This window comes from Mus musculus, chromosome 8, assembly GCF_000001635.26.
Source record: "Mus musculus strain C57BL/6J chromosome 8, GRCm38.p6 C57BL/6J".
NCBI classification, from domain to species: Eukaryota; Metazoa; Chordata; class Mammalia; order Rodentia; family Muridae; genus Mus; species Mus musculus.
Window position 1 is genome coordinate 56,581,691 of NC_000074.6, and position 23,044 is coordinate 56,604,734.

The 23,044-nt window shown below is 38.2% G+C and overlaps 1 protein-coding gene across 3 annotated transcripts in view; it reads left to right on the top strand.

Annotated features, from left to right (window-relative positions):
• Fbxo8 (F-box protein 8) overlaps positions 1-12,249 on the top strand; it is a 42,786-nt gene extending 30,537 nt beyond the window's left edge. For all 3 annotated transcript variants that reach the window (NM_001368347.1, NM_015791.4, NM_001368348.1), the window contains 3 exons: positions 6,317-6,435; positions 8,368-8,564; positions 9,746-12,249. In NM_001368347.1, coding sequence (NP_001355276.1) covers positions 6,332-6,435; positions 8,368-8,564; positions 9,746-9,933 — 489 coding nt within the window. In that variant the 5' untranslated portion in view covers positions 6,317-6,331 and the 3' untranslated portion in view covers positions 9,934-12,249. The remainder of the gene's footprint in view (positions 1-6,316; positions 6,436-8,367; positions 8,565-9,745) is intronic.
• Positions 12,250-23,044: the final 10,795 nt, after the last annotated feature.

The window sequence follows — 23,044 nt, forward strand, 5'->3', positions numbered from 1 at the left end:
ACCTCCTCCCCACCACACGCCATCTCCACATGGATGCCCGCACCCCCCACCCCACCTGACCTCTAAACTCCCTTGGGGCCTCCAGTCTCTTGAGGATCAGGTGCATCCTCTCTGAATGAACACAGACCGGGCAGTCCTCTACTGTATGTGTGTTGGGGTCCTCATATCAGCTGGTGTATGCTGCTTGGTTGGTGGTCCAGTATTTGAAAGATCTCAAGGGTCCAGATTAATTAAGACTGCTGGTCCTCCTACAGTATCTATCGCCCTTCTCCTTACTGAGGCTATGGAGAGCTCACAAACAGGGATCTATCATGAATGCCCTCCGAAAGACCCACCAAGCAGCTGAAAGAGTCAGATGCAGATATTTGCACCCAATCAATGGACAGACGCAGCTGACTGTTGTTGAGTCAGTGATGACGCCACTTCTGAAAAACAGTGTTCTTGTAACTTCACTGAGGAATTGCTTCTCTCTGTCATTCAAGGTTTTGTTTTTCAATTTGCTTTCGTTTGGTCGTTTGGGGTTTGTATGTGAGGTGTTAATTTTCCTTGAAACTGGGATTTAATAGTAGTCTTAGCTAGCCAAAAACTCAATGCTTATCCAATGCTAGCCTCAACCCTCCTGTCTCAGCCTCCTTGGTAATGTGGTTATGGGATATACTTGTATGCTGGGCTGGCATGGACCTGTATACATCCTATTATTATTATTATTATTATTATTATTATTATTATTATTATTATTCCTCAGTCTCTTAGATTCCAAGACATTCTTCTGTCATCCCACTTACCTGTAAGATTTCTTGTTCAGAGTCTGTAATAGCCACTCATTTTGTTTTAACTCCTACTGGAGACTGGCTTAAGTTTAGCATAATATTTTTGTGATTCTTCTCTTGCTCTTACCGTCTTCCCTCTCTGTTCCTTCTCTCCCCTGCCCCTCCCTGCTCCACTTGTTCATGGCCTCTGCTCCCCCACCCCTCTCTCTACCTTTTTCTGTCTCTACTCCTTCTTCAACTCTCCTCCCCAGGCCCCAGATAAACTCTATTCCATACTAAAAAGCAAACAAAACAAAACAAAACCAAAAAAAAAAAAAAAAAAAAAAACAAACCACATCTTTTTGTAATTCTTGGAGAGTGTTATATGTGCATACTACGCATTTGTATCATTCCTACCCATATTCCTCCTCTAACCTCACCACATACACCTCTGCTCCTCCCAACTGTGGCTCTCCTTTGTATTTGTATTTAATTTGTTTGTTTGTTTATGTGTATTGGTATTTCCCCCTCCCCCCCCCTTATTATGTTTACACACACATGTGACTGGAGCCCAGACTTGCCAGAAGAGGGTGCCAGATCCCCTGTTTCTGAAGTTAGAGTGTGTTATAAGCAATCCTGTGATCCTTGGGAACTGACCCTGGCCCTCTGGAAGAGCAGCTTCCTAAAGGCTGAGCTATCTCTCCAGCCCTATACTTTTACTCTGGATTTTTATTTAATTAAGATATAATTTCATCAATACATCATTACCCCAATACTCCTCCCATGTCCCCCACTCCCTCTCATATTCTGGGCTCTGTATTTTTCATTACTGTTTTACACACACACACACACACACACACACACACAGTGTTAACAGAAAGATAGGGTGTGTGTGTGTGTGTGTGTGTGTGTGTATGTATACATCTCCTATGCCCATGCCCTCCTTTTTTTCCTCTCTTATTTTGGAGTGAAACCCAGGGCCCTGCACACAGTGAACAAGTACTGAGCACTGAGCTCTCCCTGGGCCTTAACATCCTCAACTGCTTGTTTGTCTTGAGGCAGGGTCTCACATACCCCGTGTTGGCCCCAAACTCCTTGAACCCATTCTGTTTCCACTTCCTGAGTTCCAGGATTACAAATGTGTACTGACACTCTTGGTTTGTTGTTGTTGTTCTTTTTTATCTGGTACTGGGGATGGAACCTCGTGTATGCTAGACAAGCACTTTTGAGACCAACTAGTCACATCTATGGCCCATCTCATATTTTGTTGCGTTGATTTTGAAGTCATTTTCCTCTTTATCAAGCCAGAAAATTGGTTATCTTTGACTTTTCATTGCCTTGTAGACTGATGCTTAACATTTATCAAGTATATTCACCTCTTAACTTCATTCATGTGACATATAGAGTTTTAAATTATGTTTTAGACTCTATTACTTTCTACTTTGCTGTTTTGTACATGCTGAAACTTGGATATCTGCCATAGCCAATTACTTAATTTAGAGCCCATTATTTCTTTTCATGGTCTCAACAGGCTACGTATTCCAAGATTCCCAAAAGCTTCTTGTATGTAGATAGTCCTGAAACTATATATATTTTGTTTTTTCTATGCATATGTAACTATAAAACTTAACTCATCATGAAGAATAATAAAATACAAGAATTAATAAATAGAAAGCATAAAACAATATACAGTAATAAAAAGCATATGAATGTGTTCTCTATATGATTTATGTCATTTCCACCTTTTCTTTGAAAGGAGTCACGTTGTGGGGTCCCTTTGCTAGCATTACTGTTCGTGTGTTTCAGGGCATTTTTAAGTAAAATGTAGGTCCATTGATCACAAGTACTGTGACACCAGGGCAACCAACATGGAACTTGTGTCATATACAACTGGGACACAGAACAGCTGAGGACGGGCTTAGAAACGTGTGACCTTACTCTATTCGAAATGGTGATTAACTTAAAACTTGGGGAGTTTTAGGAAGTGTTTCTATACCAAGGTTAACTAAATAACAGGCCAGAAAGTAGATCCACACTAAGAGAATTGTTACATTGTCAGTCACACTGTAGAGCGTTGCTTTACTTTGTTATGTAGCCTTCAGAGGTTTTTGCTTATATGTGGCTAGAACATACAGATCTTGCCATAAAATTCAGTACCATTCTAAATTCAGTTCTAAACTTACTTTCCTGAAAAGAGCCCAACTTTGTTTCTCGCATTACCTTTGCTCTCATGATACAGAAAAGTAAAACTGCTTTCTTCAGTGTGTTCTTCATTAAAGCTATTGAGACCTTTCACTCCCTCAAATCTTATCCAAGTGTCCTAGCTCTTAGTAATTGTTTCTAGCATTGGACTGTTAAAAATGCTTATTTTACATGTTCATTTAAGCTTTCTTCAACCATCTTGTATCATTAATTTGTCTTATGGATATATTCTAGTTATTTATACACCTATGTCATCACCACAAATAACCTTAAATTTTCTTTGGCTAAAATACTTGTCTTACACTACTCAGTGTCTTTTACTCAATACTGTACCTATGTAAAGCTCTAAGGTCATATGTATAGAGAGATATGTAAATATGCATGTGTGTCTGTTTTATAAAGCAATCTCTAGGTATCCGATATTATATGTAAGTATGAAGCTTAAATGGATATTTTCTTAAAGGCCTCTAATTCTTTGGGGTTGATTAGATGACTCCAGTGAGTCACGGTGCCTGAGCCCATCAGTAGCCTTCAGGCCTCCTTTAAGAGTAAATCCTGGCAAGAATATTTTTTGAAGCAAATAGAAAGCAGCAGACTTTTAAGCTGGGTGGTGGTGCACACATCTTTAATCTCAGCACTTTGAAGGCAGAGGCAGGCAAATTTCTGAGTTCAAGGTCAGCCTGGTCTACAAAGTGAGTTCCAGGACAGCCAGGGCTACACATGGAGAGAAAGCCTGTCTTGAAAAACAAAAAACAATCAAACAGTAAACAAAAAAAATTGATATTAGTATGAACATTATGAGTAAATATTGGGCATAATGCTGGTTTTCTATACCAATTATATTTACCTTCACAGTAACTTTTCCTTAGAAATACTTCTAAGGACCACCTACTTTGACCAATCATTTAACTGCTAAGTGTATCTTTATGGCTTGGAGCCTTATCACAAGACCAAAACCATTGTGGTCTGTTTTGATTACCTAACATACATGTTTTAGAATTCTCTACAAGTAAGGACTAGCAATTACCCTGATCATAACAACTTAAGTAATTCTAAAAGTTGAATAGAATAGTATTCAAATTAGGAATTAAATTTAAATAAGCAATGGATTTAAATAGTAGTAAATTTGAAACTTAAGTTTATTTTGGAAAAGCAAGAAAAAGAGGAATGAATCAAGCAGATGACAGAGTTTGAGCAACTGAGCTCTAGGTGCAAGCCTGTGCTTTCTTCTCTGATGCTAATTTGAACTTGTGCTTGCTGGCTACTCCTCCTATGCTTACAAGGCTAACCTGCCTGCTCAGAGAAATCCTAGCCTTGAAACTGGATGTGTCTTTTTCCTTGAAAAATCAATAAAGTTGGCTTATTTCAGGTCATTTTCCCAGTTTTCTGAATTGTATGTATGCTCACTTCTTCACATTCGATTATTTTAGAGAACTTAAGTTAGATTAGATATGTAAGCTTTCCAAACATATGTTCCATAAAAAGGAAATGACCAACAGTGTATTATTATTAAATATATTTTATGATACTTAATGAGCCACATATTAAGGTTCCTGTGCAAGTAAATAACATCAAATGATGTTGAAATGGCACCATCATGTATCTAGAGAATTATAAATTTATTTATAACAGGGAGACTAGAAGAATTTTATATCTTTCATCTGGTAATTGGTGTATGAATAAAGTATTATAAATAAAATACTATAATGCATAATAAACATCCCCTTGTCTTTGAATCACTTCCGTTAAAATTAACCATTGAAAATGATTCTAAAGCATTTGCCATTGTTCCATATAGCCATTTGGGAAACAGACATGACTCACATTTTGCTAGGCAGAGGAGTAAGCATACAGTCGACTCTCAATCATTCAGACAAACAGTGGAAAGGATGGAACAAACATTAACATTTGTGTAGTCCCTGCCCCCTCACTCACTTCCAAGAGAGCCTCGCTCCCATAAAAGGCTTTCTATTTTGATCACAATACCACATGTAGCCTTTGTTTCTAGGAGTCAGTGGGATACAGCTTTATCGGACAGGAAAGCTTCATGCTATCATAGTCTGCTCTTCTAGTTGATGCCTGAGCATTGCTTTTATAGTATTGCATCTTACATGAAAGTTGATAATGTTGCTGTTAACATTCTGATGGCTCATAAAATCAGCTTAATATAAAAATTCTTATCTTCAAATTGCAATTTGCAGATAATTATAACCTTTCAAAAGCATTACCTCTTAGTACCAAGTTGCTTTTTAAACTTTTTGATACTAAATTTTAACGAGGAAATTTTTTTATCTTTGAGAGTCTTTCATAAAAATCCTTAACTTTTAAGATTCTAATGTGTACAATATTTCTGAGTACAACGTGTTTGTAAAGTGAAGAAATGCTGAAGGAATTTATGTGCGAAAGCAGTATGTTGCATGTACATCATATGTTATATTCTCTGCCAGTTAGCTGCACACATTATGTTAGTATCCAGACATACGCATTCGTGGGAATGCATGTATCTGGAACTACAAGTTGAAATAAACACACTTGCCTTTTATTTCAATAACTGCACATTCAAATGCACCTGTCATTTATTTGAATGTGAGAGAACATTGCTTTCAGCAGTTGGATTTTTTTGTTGCTGTTGATGTTTTGTTGTTGTTGACTTAAGTCAAAGTAGATACAAATGTAAGGGTAATGCTTTTCTGGACAACTCTGCATGCAGAGAAAAGGAAATTCAAAGATAAAACCAACCAAATACAGCTTACATGCTTTGTCGCAGTGGTATTTTAACCATATACTTGCAAAATGTAGTGATGTTTAAAGACAATGTTGAGCCAACCTGGAGTTTGCCTTCTGTCCTGGAACTGAAATAATGTAATTATCTTTGTTTCCAGTACAAAGTTGTTAGTGTTTCATTTGGAGAATCTAATTGGTTTTTTTTTTTCTCTCTCTCCCTCTCAAAAAACTATTTCCTTAAAATATATACCACAGTATACATATATGAACTTTAAAATTGCTTTCTCTTAGGAAAAGGAAGTATTTATTACAAAGCTCACTTTTATAGTATATCTCATGGCTTGACCACATCCCCTCCCAAATTAGTCCATATTTCTGTATACTTAATTTATCCTGTCACGAGCCTGAAAATAGTATGTCTTCATGAATCTTAACTTTGAATTTCCTCCTTTTCGTTGCATGTAAATTACCAACTACATCCTAGTTTTAGATCAGACTTAAGCTTGTATTTTGCATGTTAAAGCTATAAACACTACAGTAATGCTGGAAAGAACCCACAGCTGTGGTTCTGCAATTGCCTAATTACTGAAATTATAAATCATAGCTAAATGTGCTTATGTAGACTTGTCTTTCTGTCTTAGGGAGTGAGCTACTTTATGTCCAAGGGTATCCTAGATGATTCGCCAAAGGAAATAGCAAAATTTATCTTCTGTACCAGAACACTAAATTGGAAAAAACTGAGAATCTATCTTGATGAAAGGTAAAGCAAAATTAAATTTTTATCAGAAATGAGTTAAGTAATATGTTAACTTTATTTTAAAAGCTATAGTACATAGAATAATCTAGTTGCAAAATTGAGTAAAAATATAAGAAAGATTATTATATCTTACAATTGGTTTGACTTTTTTGTTAACATGTTGCTAAAAGGTTGCCATTATAAAAGTAAAAAATGGCTGTGTATGGCTTGACACAGCTGTTCTCACAGCACACAGAAGCTGAGGCAGAGGTTCCCAAATCTGTTGCCAGCCAGAACTGGAGAGAGAGAGAAACACTATGATAGCCCCAACGTCCCTGGGATAGCAAACTAAAAGCAGACAACTTGGTAGAAGTTGCAGCCCTGACTTTTTCTTCATAGTTACTCATGAGCTAAGTGTTCAGGTAATCAGAAGTTCTAAATCCCAAAACTGCCCATTTAAAAATTCTATTGTAAAGACAAATTGTAATATTCAAAACCTAAGGACTATACGGATATGCATATAGTCACATAATGTTGCAGAGAGTGATTATATGAAGCCTGAAAATTCTACCAAAGTGAACCTGGAGAGATGGCTCAGTTAAGACAACTTGTTGCTCTGCAGAGAGAGGGTCCGGGTATAGATCCTAGCATCCACACGGTGGCTCACAAATCCAGTGCCAGAGCATTCACCTTCTCTGTCCTCAGTGGCTACTGTATGCACACAGCGCCCAGACAGGCATGCACACAAAACATCCTTACACCTTTTAAGTCTAAAGACGTGACGTTTAATATGCAATCACGTAGGTAGAGATGATGGATGAGATGACATTTTCATCAGAGAGATACTCACCTGTGCCCTTCATTCAAGTTAAATGCACACATAAGAATACTCAGAGGAGCATCTACACCAGCATGCTGGTCATGAAAGAAATCTCCTATGGAAGGTGTTGTCCTTAACTACTTTGTATTTAAATGCTAAGGACCTAGAGATTGGTACTTCTTTGTAGATCTTTCTGTAAATATTTAGTTTTGCTGACCTTATGATCTCTGTTGCCTTTGCTTATAACTCTGCCGTTTGTATTGTGTAAGCAGACACAGGCCAACTATAAACAAAGCAGTATGGTCCTGTTCCATTAAATCTATTTACAAACACAAGCAGTAGGTCAGAGTTTGCCCACTGGCTATATTTGCCTAGCCTTGTCGTAAGTAATTGATCAAAATGAAGACTGTGATCATATAATCAAGTTTGAGTTCAGTAACAGTTGAAGAATGTTGTTACAAAGAGTCACACTGCATATTACATGCAATAGGTTAAAATATATAACATACATATGTTTACATATTATACAATATTGATACAATTATAAACACATATATATCCATAGAATTACTATGCCCATATGTTTGGATGGTGAGTAACCACTAAAAAATGATGTGAGTCTATTTCTAAACACAAACTGTTTACAATAAACTATCAGGAGGAAGAGCAGACTGTAAGACAGTGTATACTCTATGTGAATACATGGCTAGCTCTTAGCTCTGAATGTGTGCTTTAGTACAATAGAGGAAGACTCATTACTATTTAAAAGACATCAACTCTAGGGCTCTTTGGACATAGATCAGAGGGCACTTGGAAAGAAATAGCAGGGAGGTTGTTTGTCTGTGTGTAGATTAGACTAGCTTTGAACTTATGATCCTCCTGCCTCAGTTTCATGAGTGTCACCACACCAGCTGAGCAATATTTGCAATACTTGAAATCTTACGTTCTTCATAGAATTGTGTATTTTACTTTATTGTGCTTTATTTTAGCCTATTTGAGAAGTTCAAAATAGCTTAACTTTGTAAATAATCAAACTTAATTGTTTTAAAGGGTAAGGATAAAATATACTGATATCTTAACCAATAATCAAGTACTTTTATACAAAATGATATTATGATTTTTTTCTCTTTTTTTAGGAGAGATGTCTTGGATGACCTTGTAACCTTGCATAATTTTAGAAATCAGTTCTTGCCGAATGCACTGAGAGAATTTTTTCGTCATATTCATGCCCCTGAAGAGCGTGGGGAGTACCTTGAAACTCTTATAACCAAGTTCTCACATAGGTTCTGTGCTTGCAATCCTGACCTCATGCGAGAACTTGGCCTTAGTCCTGGTAAGGACAGCTCAGTGTTCGTGTGCGTGTGCATGTGTGTGTGCATAAGTCTACAAATGCTAACTACTTGCTTACCTGTTGCACTGTGTGGATAGAACACTCAGGAGGACATGTACTTACCCTTTGCACAGGAAATGCATAGCTTTATGAAGAAAGTTGATTAATTCTTTAGTTATTCTTATTTGTTATTTTTGCCAATGACTGTAAAGGTTATGTTGAAGCTTTTAATAAGCTGCATATGGATGACAATATATTTCTACTAAAATTTATTTTTAATACAATTAGTTTTCACCGTGTATATACTTATGTATGCTGTGCTCTCTCAACTTTCATAAGTGTATGTTCATTTTACAAATTTACTTGTATCTTTGTATTAAGAATTGTGCATTACTCAAAGATTACAAAACATTTACCTGTTATGTGATATTTGCTGAACATGTTCATAAGATACAATACTTAGCTGTCTTTAAGACTGCAGAATTCTAAAATGTAAATAGCATAGCAACTATCATGATAGAAAACTACTTTGTTGCATGTACTAGCTCAGTCAGCACAATGTTTTCCCTAAAGATTAATTTTTAGAGTTAAAGTGCAGATTGCACCCACTTTAAAGGCATATCTCTCCAATGAGAATAGGAATTTAATGATCTTAAAAATTCTTTGCATTCGATTTTTAGTACCATGGTAATATATTTCATATTGTTAAATATGCTTTCAAATTAAAATGAGTTTTTGTAAAAAGCTGGGCGTGGTGGTGCACGCCAAAGCATTCTTTAAACATAAATATCCTGACCTTTTTTTTATCGGGCAGGATCATAAGATCCTAGTGGAACTTATTTAATCATAGTTGGATGTGTCTCATGAGAAAATGAAAATAAAGCAAGTTCTGAAATATTAAGTTCGGAATGTGTTTTCACTATAAAACTCCTAAAGCATCCTGAAGGTCCTCTGAACTGGAGAGTGTGCCCATGGCCTTGGAGGTCAGACTGGATGATGTTGACTCAGGTTGTGCAATCTTACAGTTTCCCAGGACAGAAGCTGAAAGAGTCACCTGGAAGCAAAGCCTAGACCCACAGGGTGGATTGGCCACCCTGTGTGATCTATTGAGATTCTGAACTTTTGTCTCCTTAACCCCTGTGGATACTTGAGCTAGCTAATGGTGTGTTTCCTTTTCCTTCCAGATGCTGTCTATGTACTGTGCTACTCTTTGATTCTACTTTCCATTGACCTCACTAGTCCTCATGTGAAGAATAAAATGTCAAAAAGAGAGTTTATTCGAAATACGCGCCGTGCTGCTCAGAACATTAGTGAAGATTTTGTAGGACACCTTTATGACAACATCTACCTTATTGGCCATGTGGCTGCATAAAAGCACAAGTGTTCGAACTTCAACTTTTTACTCCAGACTGAGGCTACCCAGGGACAGACTTAGTGGCAGCAGGGTTGCATCAGCACTGGTCACTCCAGTCCAGCCTGTGTGTAAAATCCAGCTTGACTGCACCCCCCCTTTTTTGTTTCACTGTTTTCTAGTTTAGAAATCTCAGAACTAACTAATTTTACAGAACTTTTCTTAATTTGCTCATCATGTTTGCACAAAACAGCCACTGTCTAACACAACTGTTAGAGAATGTTAAACTGACATATGCTCTATAAATGGAGTGTTTGTGCATTAGATTGGTCTGGGAACTATCCATTTCCATCCTTTTACAAATACCATGTAATGTATGCATATTTAACTGAAGAGATTTATAATCATAATTATTTTATTGTAAAGATTTTAACTAAAGGTTTTCCTTTTCTCTTGAACTGAGTTTGGAAATTTATTTGACTTTGAACTAAGAATATTGTTGGCTTTGTCAAAGTTGGATCTGACCCTAGAAACCAATACCAGCTTCCCATTTCTCTGAACTTTGAAAAGAATGTTGATTTGTTACTATATTAATATACTATGCAAAACTGGCCTTATTTGTATAACATATCATTTGATTCATTTTTAAAACTTCTGGGTTAATAAAGTTTCAGTATATCACTTAAACATTGAGAATATAAAAATGTGTCAGAATTTAGAAGTCACATTTATAAACAGAATAAAATGTGATTAGAACTCAAGGAGGTATTTACTTCCTTGTTTCTGAAATACTCAGTGTTAACTATTTTCCTAATCTTGATCTCTTGATTAGTTAACTAATAATGGGATACTATGCTGTGAATCACATTCTTCAAATATTTATCAAGGGCTTTCTCTGTGCTGTATCCTATGCTCCACTACAGTACTGGTACCTGGACATGAGTTCTGCATTCAGAGATGGCACATGCTTGTGTAATAAGGGGGAAACTGCTGAATTTTTTTTCTCTTGTTATTTTTTGGAGTGTGATTCACTGATCTCTCCCTCTGTCTACTCCCGACCTCTTTTCTGTAGCTATCTGTGTTACCACCTGAAATCTCCCTCCCTCTCTATCTCCTCTCGTTCTCAATTTGACTGTCATTTTAAAAAAAAGTTTAATTTCCACACTCTACATCCTTTTTTAAATATAATTTTCCAATGGAATTATTCAGATAGAAAATATAAGCATTTTACAGAGAAAGCCTGAACACTCTACCTAGATCCTACAATCAGAGTTCCACTCTGTTCAGCATATATGAACCCATTCCTCCACCCGTCAACTCATCTGAATGATTTTAAACATAGAAAAATTAATTTCAAAAATCTATATTCTCTGTTGCTAAGCACATACATTTATATAGCATTGATGAAAGGTCTACATTTTTACCATCTTTCACTTCCAGGTATAATTTACATTTAAGAAAATGTAAAAATATGTGAATCTTTACAAATGCCTATCCCATGAAAATTAAATTGATATGTCAGTTATATGAAGTTTCTTCCACAATTTTAGAGTTGTTAAGTTACAAAATCCAAAGTCTTTTTTTAACAAGCATTATTAATTGAGGAAAAAAAATATTCTTTCATGTTTGCCAATAATACAATTTTAAATACTTATTTTGTATTCAAGCCCTTTTTACAATAATTTTCTTTTCAAAATGAGAACATCTATTCAAGTTGGAGTCACCTAGAAACCATCATAGTTTTATTTGATTTTTTTTTGTTGTTTTACTTTTATTGAAATAGATTTGTCTCTCACACACTGCATCCCAAACACAGTTTCCCCTTCGTCACTCCTCCCAGCTCCCCACACTTTCTTGTCCCCCAGGGCCACTCCCCACATTGATCAGAAAAGATCAGGCCTCCAAGAGTCCACAGCCAAATAGGACAAAACAAAAGATATAAAAGAAGACAAAGCACTATGTGAGAGAACCAAGTATGACTTGGGGAAGAAAAACAAAATCAATGAGATGATTCCTAATGGCACTCTGGTTATACTCAGATCAGGGCCTTCCTTGTCCAGTTATCATCAGAGGCTTCCTCTGGCAGCATAAGGGAGTGGTGCTAAGCCCCACAGCTGGGTGTTATACACAGAGAGAGTCTTACTTGGAGTTCTCCATCCAGGTCCTATCAGAAGAGTGACACCAAGAGAACATGGTCCACAGAATCAACGAAGCAGGGTTCCTATGGGCAAGCAAGGAGCTTGCATGGAGCTGAGCCAATCCTCTGCATATATACATGGATGTTAGCTTGTATTGTGGGACTCATTGTTATATTTGAAAATAACATTCTTTTTGAAGAAATTCTTGCTGAATATGCAATTCTACTTTAATGCCTATCTTCTGGGTGTGTGTGTGTGTGTGTGTTTGTATTATTTACAACATTCCCAAATGTCCCCCTTCCTGGCCCCCCCTTTCAGAGTTCTTTCCCCATCTCCCCTTTTGCCTATGAGATGGTGTCTCCCCCATATCCCACCACACTGGGGCATCAAGACTCTGAAGGATTAGGTGCACCCTCTCCCACTGAGGCCAGATAAGGCAGCCTGCCCTCTGCTACATATATGCCAAGGACCACAGACCAGACCGTGGGTGCTCTTTGATTGGTGACTCAGTCTCAGGGATCCAGGCTAGTTGACACTGTTGTTCTTCCTTTGGGGCTGCCATCCCCTTCAGTTCATTCAATCCTTCCCCTAACCCTACCATAGGAGTCCCTGACCTCTGTCCAATGCTTGGCTGTGACTATCTGCATCTGTCTAATTAGCTGCAGGTAAAGCCTCTCAGAGGACAGTCATGCTAGACTCCTGTCTTTAAGCACAACATAGCATCAGTAATAGTGTCAGGGACTGGTGCCTGCCCATGGGATGGATCCCAAGTTGGGCTGGTACTAGTTGGCCATTCCTTTAGTCTCTTCCATTTGTGTCCCTATATTTCTTTTAGACAGGAGCAAATTGGTGTCAAAAGTTTTGCAGGTGGGTTGTTTTCCCCATCTATCCTCTTGTGGGTCCTGTTTGACTATGGGAAGTTGTCTCCAGGTTCCATATCCCCACTGTTGGGCATTTTGGCTAACCCCATTGACTTCTAGTTTTCCCCATTCCAGGTCTCTGTGACTTCCTAGAGGTTTACCCCACTCACATCCCACCCCCACCCCTGACAGCTGCATATTCCCATTCATTCTTCTGGCCCTCTGTGCCTCTCTCCTGTCTCCCCTATGCCTGATCCTGTCCCCCTTTTTCCCTCCCCCTTCCCACACCCACCTAAGTCCCTCCCTGCCTCTGTCTCCCGTGATTATTTTGTCTCCCCTTCTAAATGAGATTAAGCGCTTTACTTGAACCATCTTTCTTTATTAACTTCTTAGGGTCTGTGGGGTATATCATGGTATTCTGTACTTTTTGGCTAATATCCACTTATCAGTGAGTACACGCCATACATGTCCTTTCCAGTCTGGGTTATCTCAGGATGGTATTTTCTACTTCCATCCATTGATCTGCAAAGTTCATAATGTTCTTATTATTAAGAGCTGAATAGGGGCTGGTGAGATGGCTCAGTTGGTAAGAGCACCCGACTGCTCTTCCGAAGGTCCGAAGTTCAAATCCCAGCAACCACATGGTGACTCACAACCACCCGTAATGAGATCTGATGCCCTCTTCTGGTGCGTCTGAAGACAGCTACAGTGTACTTACATATAATAAATAAATAAATAAATAAATAAATCTTTAAAAAAAAAAAGCTGAATAGTATTCCATTGTGTAATGGAATCACATTTTCTGTATCCATTCGTTAGTTGAGAAACATCTGGGCTTCCAGTTTTTTGCTATTACAGATAAGGCTGCTATGAACATAGTGGTGCACGTGTCTTTGTGATATGGTGGAACACTTTTGGGGTATATCCCCACGAGCAATATAGCTGGGTCTTCAGGCAGAACTATTTCCAATTTTCTGAGAAACTGCCAGATTGATTTCCAGAGTGGTTTTGCAAGTTTGCAATCCCATCAGCAATAGAGGAGTGCTCCCCTTTCTCCACATCCTTGCCAGCATGTGCTGTCCTTTGAGTTTTTGGGTTTTTTTTTTGTTTGTTTGTTTTTTGCTTTTTATTGTAGCCATTCTGATTGGTGTGAGGTGGAATCTCAGGGTTGTTTTGATTTCCATTTCCTCGATGACTAAGAATGTCAAACATTTGAAGTGTTCTCAGCTATTCAAGATCCCTCTGTTGAGAATTCTCTGTTTAGCTCTGTACATCATTTTTTTAAATTGGGTTATTTGGTTTGTAAGATTATAACTTCTTGAGTTCTTTATATATTTTGAATGTCAGCCCTCTATAGGATGTAGGGTTAGTGAAGATCTTTTCCCAATCTGTAGGCTGCCGTTTTGTCCTATTGACATTGTCCTTTGCCTTACAGAAGCTTTTTAGTTTCATGAGGTCCCATTTATCAATTGTTGGTCTTAGAGCCTGAACCATTGGTGTTCTGTTCTGTACATTTTCTCCTGTGCCGAAGCATTAAATGCGTTTCCCACTTTCTCTTCTATTAGATTAAGTGTATCTGCTTTTATGTTGAGGTCCTGGATCTACTTGGATTTGAGCTTTGTGCAGGGTGACAAATAGAGATCAATTTGCATTCTTCTACATGCAGACTGCCAGGTAGACCAGCACCATTTGTTAAAGATGCTTTCATTTTTTCCCACTGTGTGGTTTTGATTTCTTTGTTAAAGATCAAGTGTTCATAAGTATGTGTGGGTTTATTTCTGGGTAATCTATTCCATTGATCAACCTTTCTGTCTCTGTACCAATACCATGAAGTTTTTATTTTGCTCTGTAGTACAACTTGGGATCAGGAATGGTGATTGTTTTAAATATTCTTTTATTGTTCAGAATTGTTTTGGCTATTTTGAGGTTTTTCTCTTTTTCATATGAGGTTGACAATTGATCTTTCAATGTCTGTAAAACATTGTGTCGGAATTTTGATGGAAATTGCATTGAATCTGTAGATTGTTTTTGGTAAGATGGCCATATTCATTTTGTTAATCCCACCAATCCATGAGCGTAGGAGATCTTTCAATCCTTGGAGATCTTTTTTGATTTCTTTTTTCAGGGACTTGAAATTCTTGACACATAGATCTTTCACTTGCTAGGCTAGAGTCACACCAATAGCTCACCCCATTTATCATTTGTATAAAGGAGGGCTACTGATTTCATGGAGTTAATTTTATATCTAGTCACTTTGCTGAAGATGTTTATCAGCTGTGGGAGTTCTCAGGTAGAGTTTTTGGGGTCACTTATGTATGCCATCATATCATCTGTGAATAATGATACCTTGACTTCTTTCTTTCCAATTTATATCCCCTTGATCTCTTTTGTTGCCTTATTGCTCTGGCTAGGACTTCAAGTACTATATTGAATAGATAGGGAGAGAGGACAGGCTTGTCTCTGATTTTAGTGGGATTGTTTCAAGTTTTTAATTTGATGTTGGCTATTTGTTTGCATATATTGCTTTTTATTACATTTGATATGTCTTGAATTCTGATCTCTACAAGACTTTTAACATGATGAGGAGTTGGATTTTGTCAAAGGCTTTTTATAAAAGCATCTAATGAGAAGATCAATGGATTTTTTTCTTTGAGTAAGTTTTTAATAGTAGATTATGTTGATGGGCTTTTGTATATTGAACCACCACTGCATCCCTGGGATAAGGCCTACTTGATCTTGGCAAGTGATGTTTTTGATGTATTGTTGGATTCAGTTTGTATTTTTGCACCTATGCTCATAAGCAAAATTGGTCTGAAGTTCTCTTTTATTTTTGGGTCTTTGTGTGGTTTAGGTATTAGGGTAACTGTGGCTTCATAGAATGAATTAGGTAGTGTTCCTTCCATTTCTATTTCATGGAATAGTTTGGTGATTAGCTAGTATTAGCTCTTCTTTGAAGGTCTGGTAGAATTCTGCACTAAAGCCATCTAGCTCTGGGCTGCTGCTGCTGCTGTTGTTGTTGTTGTTGTTGTTGTTGGGAAGTTTTTAATGACTGCTTCTATTTCCTTAGGAGTTATGGGACTCTTTAGATAGTTTACTTGATCTTGATTCAACATTGGCATGCGATATCTGTCTAGAAAATCATCTCTTTCATCTAGATTTTACAGTTTTGTCAAGTATAGGCCTTTGTAGTAAGATTCGATAATTTTTTGAATTTCCTCAGTTTTAGTTGTTAATTGTTTTAGTTGCTAATTGTTTTTGATTTTGTTAATTAGGACACTCTTTCTGTGCCTTTAGTTAGTTTAGCTAAGGGTTTGTCTATCTTGTTGATTTTCTCAGCTTTTGGTTTTGTTGATTCTTTGCATCATTCTTTTTGTTTCTAATTGGTTGATTTCTGCCCTGAGTTTGATCATTTCCTGCCCTCTACTTCTCTTGGGTGTGTTTGCTTCCTTTTGTTCTAGAGCTTTCAGGTGTGGTGTTAAGTTGCTAGTATAGGGTCTCTCTAATTTCTTTATGAAGGCACTTAGTGGTATGAATTTTCCTCTTAACACTGCTTTCATTGTGTCCTATAAGTTTGGGTATGTACTGCCTTAATTTTCATTGAATTCTAGAAAGTCTTTAATCTTTCATTATTTCATCCCTGAGTAGAGAGTTGTTCAGTTTCTATTAGTATGTGGGATTTCTGTTGTTTCTCTTGTTGAAGTTCAGTTTTATTCCATGGTGGTGATCTGATAGAATGCAGTGGGTTATTTCATTCTTGTTGTATCTGTTGAGGCTTGTTTTGTACCCAATTGTATGGTTAATTTTGGAGAAGGTTCCGTGAGGTGCTAAGAAGGTGCTAACATAACTTCTGTTAGTTTCATTGTGTCTTTGCTTAATTTCTGTTTCAAAGACCTGTCAATTGTTGAAAGTGGTATGTTGAAGTCTCCCACTTTTATAGTGTGAGGTTCAACGTGTACTGTATTTTTAGTAAAGTTTCTGTTATGAATCTCTTTTGATTAATTTTTGTTAAAGGTCCATTTTATTGGATATTAGAATGGCTATCCTAGCTTGTTTCTTGGGACCATTTGTTTCAAAAACATTTTTCCAGCCCTTTATTCTGAGGTATTATCTATCTTTGTTGCTGATGTGTATTTCTTGTATGCATCAGAAGGATGGATACTGTTTTCACATCCAATCTGTTAGCTCTTTTTATTGGGGAATTGATGTTGAAAAATATTAATGACCAATAATTGTTAGTTCCTCTTATTTTGTTGTTGGAGGTGGGTCTGTGTGGGGGCGGGATTCTCTTCTTTTGTTTTTGTTGTGACATGATTAATTCCTTGTGTTATCTTGGGTGTAGTTACCCTCCTTGTGTTGAAGTTTTCCTTCTAGTGTCCTCTGGAGGGCTAGATTAGTAGAAAGATATTGTTTAAATTTGGTTTTGTCGTGGAATATCTTGGTTTTTCCATCTATAGTAATTGAGAGTTTTACTAGGTATAATATTTGGGGCTGGCATCTCTGGTCTCTTAGGGACTGCAAGTTATCTGTCCAGTATCTTCTTGCTTTTAGAGTCCCTGTTGAGAAGTCAGGTGCAATTCTGATAGGTCTGCCTTTATATATTTGCTAGCCTTTTCCCCTTAGAGTTTCTAATATTCTTTCTTTGTTCTGTACATTTAGTGTTTTGATTATAATGTGGCAGGAGGATTTTCTTTTCTGGTTCACTCTATTTGGTTTTCTGTAGGCTTCTTCTACATTAAGGCTATCACTTTCTTTGGACTAGGGAAGTTTTCTTCTATAATTTTGTTGAAGATGTTTTCTGGCCCTTTGAACTGGGAATCCTCACTCTCTTCTAGTCCTATTATTCTAGGTTGGTCTTTTCATTGTGCCCCATATTTCCTGGATGTTTTGAGTTAGGAAGTTTTCACACTTGTCATTTTCTTTAACCAGTGTGCCAATATCTCTTATGATATCTTCTACACCTGAGATTCTCTCTATCATCTCTTGTATTCTGTTGGTGAAGCTTGCATCTGTAGTTCCTGTTCCCTTTCCAAGGTTTTTCATCTTGAGTGTTGCCTCCATTTCTCCATTTCTGATTTCTATTTCCACTTTTAGGTCTTGGGTTCTTTTGTTCATTTCCCTCACCCGTTTGATTGTATTTTCCTGAATTTCTTTAAGAGATTTATTTGTTTCCTCTTTAATAAATGTGTTTCTCTGCCTGTTTGACTGGTTTTCTGTATTAACTTAAGAGAATTATTTATATCCTCTTTAAAGGCTTCCATCTTCTTCATGAGATAAGATTTAAGGTCAGAAGCTTGCTTTTCAAGTGTTTTGGGGTATCCAGGGCTGCTTGTAGTAGGAGAGCTGGATTGTGATGATGCCAACTTGCATTGGCTTCTGTTGATTATGTTCTTGTGCTTAACTTTTAACATCTGGTTGTCTCTGGTGTTAACTGGTCTGGCTGTCTGGGATTGGAGCAGGCCTCCCCAGTTCCAGGTGCAGTTGTATGTCCCAAGTTACAGCAGGCCTCCTGGAAGGTAGGCAGTTTTGTTTCTCTGGTTTGAATAGACCACTTGCATCCCTGGTTAGAGATGTTCTCCTGAGAGATAGGCAAGGCTCTGGGGAGGGGGAAGCAGGTACACTCATCTGCCATGGGTGCAGGTAGAAATACTGACCCAAAAGGTGATGGGGCTCCAGCGGAGAGGGACAGATCCCATGTCTGCTCAGCTCTGTGGAGTCCCAGCTGGCATGAGTACTGGGGCAGTGGTCTCAACTGTGTCCCTGGTTAGAGTAGTCCTCCTGGGAGACAGACAAGGCTGTGGGGTGGGGATGCAGGCATGCCAATCTGCCGATGTCTTTCTCCTTTGTCTCCCTCCCGCAGCCCCCATTTTAGAGAAGGGTTTATCTTTGGCGTATGATTTATAGGGATTATAGTTTGGCATTGTAGGTGAGGCATGAGAACTGGGACCAGCTTCATCCAAGGCAGTGAGAGGTTTTAGGAGGTGAGAACATACAACATGGCCCCCTTACATCTCCATAGATCAAAAGCCAAAGCAAGTCCTGGCAATAACACAAATTTGTCCATAAAGATTCATTTCTGACAGCCAACTTCATTTCTTAAAAGTTCCACAACCTTCCACAATAATACCATTATCTGGGGACCAAGTGTCCCAACACATGAGCCTGGTGGAAACATCCCATTCAAACAATAACATTCCCTTTGGCCCCACAAAATTATGACCATCTCCATGGAAAAATGCTTCAAAAGCCCAAACTCCGGTATCTTCAGGATCTTAAAGCAACCTATTTAATGATGAGCTTCTGTAAAATAAGATACAAACCACAAACTGTTACATATTTCAAGCATGCAATGCCATACAGAATCCCATTCCAAATGTGAGGAATGTAGCCAGAGCAAGGACAAATTGGAACAAAGCGAGATCAAAACCCAGCAGTAGAAACATTAAACTCCACACCTGTCTAGGATCTTGAACTCATGATGTCATTTAGGCTCCAGGCTCTGCCACTTGTAGTACACATGACCCTCCTCTTAGACCAGCTATACTCAGTCCCTTCAGCTTTCCCTGGAAGAGACCCCATTATTCTGAAATTTCCAGTTTCCAGAGGTCTCCAAAGTTACAAATCAATTTCAATTGCAGCTCCCTACTTCGTTCAGAAACTCCATGTAGGGAAAATGTCCCTACTACACCTTGCCTACCCTCGATAGCTTTCTAGTTCTTGGTGTAAGCCTAAGTGTTCCCATAATGCTGCCGACATTAATGCCAATACTGACCCCCAAGTTCATGTGCCAGATCAAGATAGACCCTGGCCCACAGTTGATGTAGTTTCTATATGCCATTCTGGCTGAACCTGGGAAATCACTTCTCCAGACAACCCCACTATAGCATGTACCCTGTAAGTTCTTACCTTTCTAGGCACTGTGAAATTCAGTTCTGTTTTTACACCCTGGAGCCTTTGATGGGAGTCTTGCTCGAAAGACCCTATTCATGTAGTGTAGTGTAGTGTAGTGTAGTGTAGTGTAGTGTAGTGTAGTGTAGTGTAAGTGCATCCTATCGTCCATCCATCTCCCTGTCTCTCTGTGTGTCTTTCCCTCCTTCCCTCTCACTTCTTTTCCCTCCTCAGGTTTACCTAGAACATAGTATGTAACCCAGGCTGACCTGAACTCACAGAAATCCTTCAACCTCAGTCTCTCAGATTCGGGAATTATAGGCCATGATTCACCATACACATTTTCCAACATTTCACTTTTCCTAATTTCTTCAAATTACTGCCATCTCTTCCTCAGCCATTTTGTCCAAAGTTTGAAATTCACATATTGTTCTTTTTCTGGCCCAGATGTAAATTTTCCATGTTTTCTGCTTTCTTTGTAAATTTCTTGTAGTTAAGAACAGTAATCTGTAACCGTACTGTTGCCTAAATGTGTGTTATTGTCACATTTCCTCTGCCTACAGAAAGTTATTTTACACTTTAAGGAGACAGAATGTGCCGGCTGCGTTTCCAGATTACACCATGGATGGCTTGCATTCATTTCTGTCTCTGTTCTCCTCTGAAACCCTACAAGCCCAGTATTTGCTATGTGTACTTTGGTTGGCATTCTGGTCTTCCTCACTCCCCTTAGCTCTGACTATAGCACTTCAGGGCTTCCCTAGTCTGTAGCTTCAAAGTTGGGCACATTCCTCCCACAAGCCAACTCCAGAAGCTAATGAATGTGGTCACATTTACACAGCATTATCCGCAGTTCCTGTCACCCATGCATAGCTGTTCAGAATAACTGTATGTGTTCTCACATTCATGCCATATCATGGTGTAGAGAACAGAGGTCTTCTGACTTCTCTGCACACAAAGGAAATAAAATACGTAACAAAGAGAATAACGGGCTCTGGAGAGATGGCTCAACACTTAAGAGTACTGGCTGTTCTTCCGGAAGACTCGGGTTCGAGTTCCAGCACCCATATGACAGTTTTACAATGGTCTGTAACACAAGTTCTAGGAGATATAACATCATGTTCTGGCCTCTGCAGACAGCCACCACTCAAGTGGTCCATGTACACACATGCAGCTAAATACCCGTACACAGAATATTTTAAAAATTAAAAATAAAAATTGAGAAACAGGACTTTATATTTTGGTAGAAAAGGGAGACAGAAAAAGGAACTTTAAAAAACTTCAGAAAGTCTGGAGAAAAATAGTATCGTAAGGGATAGGGAAGAAGAGTGTCCAGAATGATACTGAGATCTTGGGGTATAAGAGGAGAAGTTGCTTAACATGTGTGAGGCGATGGGTTCAATCCACAGTCCCTTCTCATCTGCAAAAGGAAATTGAGGTTGACACTTACTGTATAGTCCACACTTTAGTTACTCGATCTCTTCTCCTGCTTCTTGACTCTCTTTCTATCTGTGATTGAGTTCTTTGAGGCTCAACGGTCACAGTGCTGCTAATGGCTTTTAGATCATTACTAAATAATTACTCTTTTACCCAATATGTAATCTGACCTCTGCTGAAACCCACAAAAGTGCTTCTTAACCTGTCTATAATTTCTTCCCCAATAAGGGCTGGGTTGTCTCAAGTCTACAATGTGCCAAATCAAGTGGACAAACTCTTATATAGTCATTAGTCATGTTTTATATGATAGAAGTCATATTTAGGAAGAAATGGGACAAAGGAAGGCAAATGGAAGGAGAGAAGGAAGAAATAAGAGAAATGATGAATAAAGAGGATGGAAAGTAAAGAATGAATAAAAGAGATTGAGGCAAAGGAGAAGAGAGGGTGGAAAATCAAAAGGGAGGAGGAGGAGGAGAACGTGCTTAAAATATCCAAATTTGTCTCCAAAAGCTTTTTCCTGGCACATTTTGTTCAATTAACAGCTTGGTATTTATTGCTGATATTTTGCTAGCTACTGAGGGATGAGTTTCATTATGACATTTTCATGCATATTTATCATTATTCTTTGTTTTTATTTGCCTCCATGTGACCTCCCCCCAATTACTTTATGCTGACCTCCTTTGTCCTCTTAAATATATCACATGTATTCCTTTACCCTATTTTTCCACTTTGTTTAGACCTCTTCCTCTCTTCTCATAATCCCCTTTCTACTTTTGTGTTCTACACACATACAGACACACACACAAACACACACACACACACATATAACATATATGCACATACCTTTTACTTTCTGAGTCTATAATAAAACACTCTGTGATAAAAGCAACTCAAGAAAGGATTTCTTCAGCTCACAGTTCAAGGGTATGATCCATCATGATGGAGACATTATGGCAGCAAGAATCTGAAGCAAATTACACTGTGTCCAGAGCCAGGAAGAGGAGAGTGATGAACTCTTGTGATTGGCTCATTTTCTCCTTTCTATACAGTCTAGGATCACACACATAGAATGGCGGGTCCTCTCACTCCAAAAAGCCAGTTTCCCTGTTGATTGAAGAGCTTACGGAGTTGACCATCAAGATTAAGTATAACATCCTTTCATCTTAGCTCCAAGCTTTGTCTCTGTAACTCCTTTCATGGGTATTTTGTTCCCTATTCTAAGGAGAAATGAAGTATCCACCCATTGGTCTTCCTCTTCTTGATTTTCTTGTGTTTTGCAAATTGTTTCTTGGGTGTTCTATGTTTCTGGGTTAATATCCACTTATCAGTGAGTGCATATCTAATGACTTATTTTGTGATTGGGTTACCTCACTAAGGATGATATCCTCCAGATACATCCATTTGTCCAAGAATTTCATAAATCCACTGTTTTTAACAGCTGAGTAGTACTCCATTGTGTAAATGTACCACATTTTCTGTATCCATTCTTCTGTTGAGGGATATCTGGGTTCTTTCCAGCTTCTGGCTATTATAAATAAGGCTGCTATGAACATAGTGGAGCATGTGTCCTTCTTACCAGTTGGAACTTCTTCTGGGTATATGCCCAGGAGAGGTATTGCTGGATCTTCCGGAAGTATTATGTCCAATTTTCTGAGGAACCTCCAGACTGACTTCCAGAGTGGTTGTACAAGCCTGCAATCCCACCAGCAGTGGAGGAGTGTTCCTCTTTCTCCACATCCTCTCCAGTATCCCATAATCAGCCACCAAACCCAGACACTATTGCATATTCCAGATTTTGCTGAAGGGACCCTGTTA